At 36.5% G+C, this 10481-nt stretch overlaps 1 protein-coding gene across 1 annotated transcript; it reads left to right on the forward strand.

Moving 5' to 3' along the window:
- Positions 1 to 5629: 5629 nt before the first annotated feature.
- Positions 5630 to 6422, forward strand: LOC149390894 (SAUR-like auxin-responsive protein family). Its single transcript, XM_089620914.1, has one exon. The coding sequence runs from the start codon at positions 5728 to 5730 to the stop codon at positions 6268 to 6270; it is 543 nt and encodes a 180-aa protein (XP_089477040.1). The 5' UTR covers positions 5630 to 5727; the 3' UTR covers positions 6271 to 6422.
- Positions 6423 to 10481: the final 4059 nt, after the last annotated feature.

Consider the following 10481-nt stretch of genomic DNA (forward strand, 5'->3'; position numbering starts at 1 on the left):
TATTTCGAAAATATCGTAAGATCGATATTGACTCGTATGACGAAAGTGAAAGTATAATGTATATAATAATACTTCAAATTTTATTTTTTCGAGCTTAATTTATTAAGTAAATGGAGAATAATTAATGTACTCAATCATTTCTTTGAGTTCTTTGAATACGTGGATTTGAGTGCCCATCACGTTAGACGAAGAACTTTATAACAAATTATTGATAAGACCAATTATCATGAATTAAACTTCACAAAGCTAAGTCAAATTTCTTTCCATGAAATAGAAGTCAATTGAAATAATTGCCCTCATCTATAGGCTCCGCATTATTGCGATGGTTAATGCATTTCCAAATCAAATGCCTTTGGTAAGCTCAATATACTACTGGCAGAAACTGGATCAATTCGATTTTATTTTAGCCATTTTAAAAAAAAAAATTGATCCAATGATCGGTCTAATTTAGTACAAAATCGAAATTCTATTATCCACCTTTTTAGATTTAATATCCAGTTTTAATATCCGATTTTCAAAATTCAATTATCTGATTCTTTAAAATTTAGATTCAATTTTAAAATCGGTTTAAGAAAATCGATTTTCCAACTCTTAAAATCCATAATTACTTCGAAATTAATTTTTAAATCTATACTCGGTTATAAAATTATTCCAATGATCAAAATCCAAGTAAAAATGAATAATAATACAACCTTAGCGTGATATTTATTTTTCTATTATTTTTTAATATTCGATTTTTCTAAAATATATAACCGGTAACCGGTCCAGTTTTTTAAAATTAGATCGGTTATCCAAATCCGATTTTGGTATATATATTCTGGCACCGATTTTTCGTTTTGAAACGGTTCGTTTATCGATTTAATCCGATTTTTTGTTCGATTTTGTACGGCTCTAGCTTCGTACATAAATCTTATCTTAGGATCAGCATCTATCTTTCTTTTCGTATTCATGTAAAATAATTATATTTCGTTATTGTAGTTCTTAATTAATTTTTATTTTAATTACAATAATTAGGAGCATTTGCACTGATCAAAATTAAGATGGGAACATAGAATCTCGCAGGGCAGCCTCTACAGTTTGATACAGTGGTCATAATATCAGACAATTTTATTTTTGAAGTTTGATTTAAATTCACAAGCTTTTTGTTAGTGTAAATGCATAATTTAAATTTAATTCTGTGTTTTCTAATGTAATAAATGTACATATTTATAAATATATAATGACAATTGTAAGTATTAATAATTATATATATATATATATATATATATATATATATATATATATATATATATATATATATATGTGCGTGCGTGCGTGTGACAACCATTTATCATGATAGCATCATATAAGTATTAATTTTTCTAGAGAGCAAGATATGATCACTATAAAATTTAAGACTTTCGAAAAGAAATATAGATATCAATTATGGGCAGTTTTAATATCGTTTTTGAATCAAAGGTTAAAGTCGCACATGATTCGATTTTGGGTCAGATCTTATGATCACATGTGGTTTAGATTATGGTAAAGTTTCAAAATCCGCCGTCTTTGTCTCGTCGAAAGTTCATGTTCACTTCCTTTCACTTGAGAAAATGAAGAATGTGAACTAGAAGAATACGGAGAGAATTTTCCCAACGCGCGTGCTCTATATATGACCTCAACATTAGTCTTATTATTACTATGGGATGGGGGTTTAAGTCATAGCTCAAGATTCTAGAGAGAGAAAATGAGGAGAGACAGAGAGAGAGAGAGAGAGAGAAAGAGAAGCGGAGCTTTTAAAGTTCAGAGAAACTTCCATCAACCTTTAAGTTGAGGGGGAATCTATAGACGAGCATTGAAAACTTGAGAAGTTTGATGGGCCTTGTAGGCAAGTACGGGGTTGGCCTAAGGAGGCTAGTCGAGAACTTGGAGGTTGAGGCCGCAACAGAATTCCACAACGTGAATAATTTGGAGGTTGATGTCACCTCGGACTCCAAGTTATGTACCTAGAGTTGAGGTTATCATGGATTTAGACTTAAGTCCACAACGGACTACATGAGGTGGACCTATAATTGAGATCATCGTGAACCAGATTTTAGGTCGTCGCGGACTCCATTTTGTGGTATCCACGACTCCACACCATGAATCTAGAGTTAAGATCACCGTGGACACGGAGTTGTTGTCACTACGTAATCGATTGCATTCCTCTAGATCAGATTGAAGTCGTAGCAGACCCCATGTCGTGGACCTTGAGTTGAGCTAGTCTTGGACCAAGAGTTGAGCCCTCTGTGGACTTCACGTCGTGAACTTCGATTTGAGGTTGCCATAAACTCCATGTCATGGACGTAGATTTGAATTTTTCACAGACCTACTCTTCGCCAGAAAACCTAGTCTCCACCACGAACCTCTCTTCGCTGCAGACATGTCCTCAACGCGGACCTACCTTCGCTGTGGATGTTGTCTTTGGCGTAGACCCTTAGCCTTAGTCCTTTTGAAGGGGTCTTGACTAAGTCTTGAGATTGACGGGTGAATGACTTTGTCTTTGGAGATTAAGGGCCTTATACTCAGAGCGTTGAAAGGTCAAGTCCTCTCGGACCATGAGAGGCACGGACTCCATGTGATATACTTGGACCTGGACTTAAGTTTCGTTGACCTAAAGTTGAGCTAGTGTGGACCTAGATTTGAGGTCATCGTGGACCTAGAGTTGAACTCGGTGAGGATCTGAACTTAAGGTAGTCGTGGGCTCCATGCGATGAATTTGAAATTGAGATCCTCATGGACTTGGAAAGAGGTCTTCGCGGACTCCATTTTGTGGACCTTGAGTTGAGTTTGCCATGGACTCCACGCCTCAAACTTGGTCTTTTCCATGGATCTGCTCTACCATGGAATTTTCTTCGTCACAGACCTATTTTTTCGTTAACATACTCCTTAGAGTGCGGTATTGTCTTTCAAGTGGATCTGTCTTCATCATGGACCTATTACGGCCACATATCTAACTTCTCTGTGTCTCGCGCCCCGAGCGACTGCTCACCGCAGGACCTTGGCACTAAGAGGCACCTCCCCCTTGCCTTGGGCCATTTACCACACTTCCTCACCCACCTTAGTGCCACCTACCTCATTTATGACTCTTCCTCACTCTTGGACACATCTTCTCCTTCTCTATAAATGGAGGTCAAGTCTTGAGGAGAAGATAAGTTCTCTAGACTCGCAATAGTGTGTCAAAACTATTATTCTCATATTCCTCTCTCGGACAACTAAATTTTAGAGACGAGACCTCCCACTTCAGTATTTACATCAAAACTAATTTTGAGCATCGGGGGATATCCCTATGCACACCCCCTCCCAGTTCATGTTTATTTTTCTCTTGCATGACTTAAATCGAAGTGTTCCTCGCGAATAAGGTCGGAGTTATTAGACGAGAACAACACCATAGTTTACGTGTGACTTTCGATCTCAAGTTAAATTGTGGACGCTATCTTTTTATGTTAGCCTAAAATCGAGTGTTTACCGACGGTATAACAGGCAGCATGTTCTCATAATCAAATATTTGTATTGTGATGAAAAGAAAATAAAATATAGAAAATCTACTTACAAGCTGTTTGTTTATTTTAGTTTCGAGTACTGTATTTATATATAAAAGTTAGGGATCAAAAAGTAGCAAACTTTATCCCTTATTGCGTAGTATTTCTTCTTCAATTAAACCCTAAAAGGGACCAGAGAAAAGTTTGATAAATGTTCAAGTCTCTTAGCTGATTTTTCTTATAAAATGAATTTCAATACTCTTTTGCGTTCATGTCTACTCTTTTTTCTCTGTTCATTGGGAAAAGGAAAATCACATGAAACGGTCTTGGAGTCCCAAATACCTTATTTCGAGGGCATCAGTAAAATCTTACTCATTAAATGTAACAATAAAAAAATGAGTAATTAATATTACAGTACAGTGAAGTGTACGAGGTCCCTTGACTGTTGAGACGGTTTGCATTGGAAACTAAAGCGGTCAAACGTCAAAACCTCTTGGGCCACTCCGCGTAAAGAAATCCCCCAAAAAAACATGAATATGTGTATATCTCAGTAATTTGTTTTTTTAATCCCTGAATATGATACACCCATAAGCGTGATGGGTCTTGTCAATTTTAATTAATTGTTTTACCGATTTAGTCACCCACTGATACGGAAAGCACTGTTTGTGTTGCAGAAATAAAATATAAAAAGGAAACGAAAAAGAGAGGACTGGATGCTGGAGAGATCTTACCGTACAGATTTAACCTAGGAAAACGATACTTCATAGAATATAGAGTCCAAATATTTTTTAGTGAAAAATTAGATACATAATACGGGTTCAACGTTGCCCTCTTTTTCCGCTGAATACATATTGTGTATATATATATATATATATATATATATATATATATATATATATATAGTTGTATAGTTATATACTCGACTTTCTATAACATTCTAACAGCAATACACTTCTTTGGGGGATTCTTCTAATAAATAGACCACGTATATAGGAAATAAGATCTTGCAAACTTCAACGTGTTTTTTTTTTCTTCTATAACTAATTGCAATCGAGAAATTGATTGGTAATATATTTTTGAGAACATTCATGTGATATTTTAATATTTATTGCCAATACTGAATTTATGTGCATCTTTTAATCTCTCTAGCTTTCTCTTAAATTTTGGAATTATAGCTAGCTCGGTTTTGTGTTGTTTCATTTAGTAAATATAATAGATAGTAAAAAAAAATTACTTTATTTAATTCTTTTGTTACATATATTTCTAATAGATCTGAACATGAAATGTAAGACTAGCTAGATCTGATTATTTTAATTCATGCAGTTTTACTTTTTATGTTGATCTTAGCTAGTGGTGTTGCGGCTGTTATACGACTGTGCTACTGCGAGCATGTTGTTACATTGCAGTTGTCGAAATTAGATTTGTTTTCTTGATGGATATTTGTGTCCGAATAGTGAAGATATATTTTTTTTTTATGATTTTAACAATCATACTGTAAAAAATAAATGACACCTGTTTTCACCAATATCCTTATTAACTAGTTAGCTAGATTTGTGTGTGTATATATATATATATATATATAGACACGTATACCTATAAAAGAGATTCCAAATTGTATTGATAATCCTTAAACCTGACATTAAAAAAGCAATTAATGCACGTAGCAAAATTAAGAACCAGAAAAGAAAAATATCAAAGTTTTCGTGACATAAGAGATCGTGAATCTTAGTTATTGGGAATGATCACATGCGTTTTCCATTTTTCTTGTAAGAGAATTTTCGTTACCTTTGTAAATAAGCGATACTTTTTTATGTACGAAAATATCATTTAACTATACTACGTATTCATAGTACATATCATATAATAATGCGAGAAGGTGATCATGTGAATAAATCTGACATATCTGTTAAAATAGGTAATACGTTTACCACTAGGCACATGAATTTAATAATAATATTATTCTAAGAGCTAGCAGGTTTACCAGCGCCTCTTGATGGACCTATAAAAGATTCCCTGCTGAAACAAATTTTAAAAACCTTTCCTCACATCATTTATAATTTCTTTTATGTCTTGAAACAAGTCCTATAAATTGAAACAACCCATTCACAGAATTGCCATTAGGAAGCAAAACCGTTTAACATTGAGCTCAGCTCTTCACAGTACTTTAGCTTCTTGATCACACACAAACACATTCTATATACATATATCTCTATACATACACTATTACGGTATGGATTCTTCAAAGAAACCAAACAAGATCAGAGACATAGTGAGGCTTCAACAAATCCTAAAAAAGTGGAGAAAGCTCGCAAACTCGTCATCATCATCATCGTCGTCATCAAAGCCCACATGCAACAAGAAAAGTATACAATTGATCCTCAAGAAAACCCTATCTTTCACCGACAGAACCACGACGACGAACCCCAACTTCGACGACAACACAGCCACGTGTCCATCGACGGTCCCGAAAGGATACCTGGCCGTTTCCGTCGGAGAAGAGGAGAAGAGATTCGTGATTCCGACGGAGTATCTAGGGCGGCGAGCTTTTCAGGCGCTGCTCCAGGAAGCCGAGGAAGAGTTTGGGTTCGAACAGATCGGAGTTCTCAGGATTCCGTGCGAGGTCTCTGTGTTCGAGAGGGTCTTGGAGGGCATGAGATTAAAGGAGGATAAAAATAATGGCAGATCTGTTCATGAAGGCTATTATTATTGTTGCTCCTCCGAGACCCATCTAGGCTTCTCTCATCATTCTGATCACAGCCCCTTGTGCAGATAGTACGAATTTTATTCATTATGATTGTTATTCTTTTTTTCTAGGATCATAATATTTTTTTTGTTTTATATTATGATCTTATTTCTTAAGGGAGGTTTTTTCCCAACCTTTTCATGGGTGATTTCTTCTTCCTTTTCGTACATGGGAGAGAGAGAGAGAGAGAGAGATTTGAATGAGTTTTATATATATCTATATATATATATATATATATATATATATATATATTTAGGTTTGTAACTTTGTAAGAGTACCTTGGTACCTCGCTCTCAGGATCGTATTTATTGAATATTTAAGGAAATTAATTTAATGCATTTAATTTTACTCCAGAGCATTACAAGTGTGGTATATGTATTAATAAATCTTTTGTCCTGGTGTGTTAAATTTACGTGGTGATTTTCTAGAAAAGACAAAGTGATATCACGGATAAACATATAAGTATGCAAATTGGCTCGCAAAATATATATATATATATATATATATATATATATATATTTTATGCCAAATAAATAATGGTACGTACGTCTGTTACAAATTTCTTTTTATAAATCGGTACTCTACTAACGTATATATATAATCATGTATATACAGGGACAGACGGTAGATTCCAAATTTAACGGGAAAAAGAAAAAAAAATCATAGATGGCTAACTTATAGATTTTTAAAATAAAATAATTAAATTTTGGTAAAAATAAAAAAATAATAATAATAATAAAATAAAAATAAATAAATAAAAAAATTGAGGGGGCTTAAGTCAGTAATGGGCCTTAATTGGCTCCGATTACGTGGAATTTGTTGTTGAAGTCACAACAACACATTATTTCATTTGTATCACAAATGAGTCTAAATTGCATTCGTTTTTTTTTTTTTGCATATTTGTCACATATACAATGTTTTAATTACCCTTCTATTTTATATCCAACAAGAATCCATATCCATACCAAAATCCTAATTTCTCATCAAATTCCCTCTCAAACCCTAATCTCTCTAGCTCAAGCTCCAACCACCGCTCCGATCGTCGCTCCGACGAGGCCACCGCCGTCGTAACCCTCGCCGGAGCTCTCACCGAAATCACAGAACCAGCTTTCCCGCGGCCTCGAAGCCGCCATGCTCCGATCTCTCCCGGTGTTCGTCTTAGTCGGCGGAGATTCGAATCGGGCTCGACGAAGAACCAGTCCACGGAGTACATGGTTTCGACCATGACGAAGCCGATGAACTCACCATCGCCGCCGTCGCCGGAGTTCGGGATCGCGGAGATTCTCCGGATTCGACGATGGTGCTCGTCGGAGCAGGCGAGGGATCGGACGCAGCCGGCGCGGGGACGGTGAGGAAGCCGAGGTGGTGGGAGTTCGTTCCAACGGGGAAGAAGAGGACGAAGGAGTCGAAGTCGGCGTCGGGGAAGCGGAGGCTGCAGAGGCGGTTTCCGGCGGGGTCGAGGTCGGAAAGGGGGCAGAATCGATGGCGACGAGAGGACGGTGGATTTGGTGGCCGGAACGGGGTTGAAAACGACCGAAGCTGGGCCGCTCGGGAAATCGCCGGCGTATTCGGACCGATCTCTCTTCTTTCCGATCGTCAGAACCCTAACACAACAACACTCCATTGGAAAACAATTCCTAACCTTGGGGCGAAAAAAATATCAATGAATGAGTTTTCAAGGTTTGACAATGAGATGATCAACAAATAAATAAATTGGCTACGCGGCGAAGACCTTCGTCGAGAACGGAATGACTGACGGAAGACTCTGTATCGTCTCCAAAGAGGTATGAATTGAAGTCGTGTTTTTGGCTTTGGCATTTCGTCGAATAGGTAATACGCGTCGAACAGATAATACACATTGAAGAAGTTGGTGTGTGTTTTACGACAGCGAAGCGAGGAGGCAAGGCGGCGGCGTCTTCCAAGGCGGCCACAGCGGAGAACGGTGCCGATAAGTTGTCCAACGGAGTCAAGGCGCTTCAGATTATCGATTTCTTCTTCTAGTCTACTTTTGTTTTGTAAATATTTAAGTGTGGTTCTACTTTCTTCTTCTAGTCTACTTTTGTTTTGTAAATATTTAACTGTGGTTCTACTTTTTTCTTCTAGTCTACTTTTGTTTTGTAAATATTTATATTTTAAGGGTATTTTGGTCTAATAATAAATAAGAGTGACTTACTTGCAACACGTTTTTAGTGGTGACATACATGCAATTTTATTCATAAGAAGTGACTTTGGTGCAAATCTATCTCTGATAATTGTGTGTGTGTATATATATATATATATATATTAAATTTGTAAAATTATACACACTATTTCATTATAAGAAAAAAAATCTCATTAACCTTATATACTTCAATTTTTTCTATTTCAATCCACCATTTTGAGAATTTTAAGTGTATAGAGAAGAGGAATAAACAAACTTTGATAATTTATGTAAGACATGTCACTACAACAATTATCGGAAACAGCCACCATTTTTGTCGCGCCTAATGCTATGAAAGTCGCGGTTGTTAGTGAAACAGCCGCAATCACGACATTAGCCACGGAAAATGTCGGGATTGTTGCCTCGTAGCGGTTTAGCAACAGCCACGGCTTGTCTCGGCTGTCATACGCCAATATATCTGGTGCAGAATTTTTCCTCCTTTGCTCGCGCGTTCTTCCTGCCTTATTTTTATACAACCATTATCGTGGTCTCTGCCTTCTTAACTAAAATAAATCATTACCAGGAAAATTCTTAAGTACACGTAAACATATCACAAGAACAAATACACGTGTACAATACGCTTGTATTAAGAAAATTCACAAGAACACTTCCAGATTAGTAAGTAGAAAATTCAGGTCAAAACACTTCACAAGAAAATTCTCAAGATAATTCACAACACTTCAAGATTAGAAACAAGAAAAATCAAGGCCAAAACACTTCATAAGCAAGAAAATTCACAACACTTCAAGATTAGTAACAAGAAAATTAAAGGCCAAAACACTTCACAAGTTCATGTCCCTAATTAAAAAAAATACAAATAGCCAGAGAAGAAGGATCGGCATACCAAAAAATCCCAATTTCGTGTGCATGGTCGGCGTGGTATTGCTTTCAACCTCGGCGTCATCGCACGCGTCACTCACCTCCAGTTGCTGAACTAGCCGAACAACGCTTCCTCCAATGGCTCATCAGCTTTGTGATTTATGTTCTTCCCTCGTCGAAGAGAGCACATAACATCGCCTCATCATCACAGTGCGGTCGCTGCTCGGCCAGCAACTCCGTTGCCAAACACACAACAACAACAACAACAACAACAACAATAACAACCAGTGGCGGACCCAGGTGTACCCTTTGGGGTGCCTGGACCCCCCCTCCAGCCCAAAAATTTGGGCAAAAAATTTTAAATTTTTTTTTTTTTAACCTTAAAATTTTTTTTGACCCCCCACTTTTTTAATTCTGGGTCCGCCACTGATAACAACACACACACACTCACATATATACACACCCACTCACAAACACACAGAACTCAGCAAACACAAACAAATACAAGAGTTGTACAAGTAGACAAGTAAAGCACACCTGGTATATCATTTGGCGAATGCCGAGACCAACGATTTTTAAAGGGCAGTGAGAGATATTGATTGGCAAGTCCTTATGAATGAATAGGTATAAAGGCAATCAAATAAGAAATGAAACTTAGGACTTGGTGGAGCTGCCGGAAGGATGTCGACACATAGGAGTAAAATTGGTGTATAAGAGAAAGATGAATGCCAAAGATGAGATAAAAAGGTACAAGGCACGCCTAATCGTGAATCGGGATATAGGCAAACGGTTATGACTTTCGATGTGTATTATATCAATTTAAAAGCCGTTGAGGTAGTTTATACTAGGGAAAGTTCCAGACTGTCTGGATTTTCTACAGTAAATTATGTTCATTTTAATAATAATTGTGGGTACTTTTATAGTTTCAAGTTTTATTATCTATTAACACTTGTATTTTTTATTCATTTTTTTATGATGTAATGCTCTATAAACAGAGTTATGTTTGAGAAATGTAAGAGTGAAAAACATCGAAAATATTCCTTTCACACACTACAAGAAATACAGAAAACAACATCAACTTTTATACCCGAAAATAACCGTGATAAGTCGTGGCTAAATAGCCACGACATTTGATGTTACAGCCGAGATTAGTCGCGGATGTATCAAATTTTTGCTATAAAAAAGCGGCAACTATTTTTGCTCAAATTTTCATTGAAAAAGA

Source organism: Urtica dioica, chromosome 7 (assembly GCF_054948205.1).
Source record: "Urtica dioica subsp. dioica isolate 48M chromosome 7, U.dioica_male_clone48M_v1_H2, whole genome shotgun sequence".
Taxonomy (NCBI): Eukaryota; Viridiplantae; Streptophyta; class Magnoliopsida; order Rosales; family Urticaceae; genus Urtica; species Urtica dioica.

Coding starts and splice junctions, on each gene's coding strand:
- LOC149390894 (XM_089620914.1), top strand. CDS start 5,728: ATGGATTCTTCAAAGAAACCAAACAAGATCAGAGACATAGTGAGGCTT.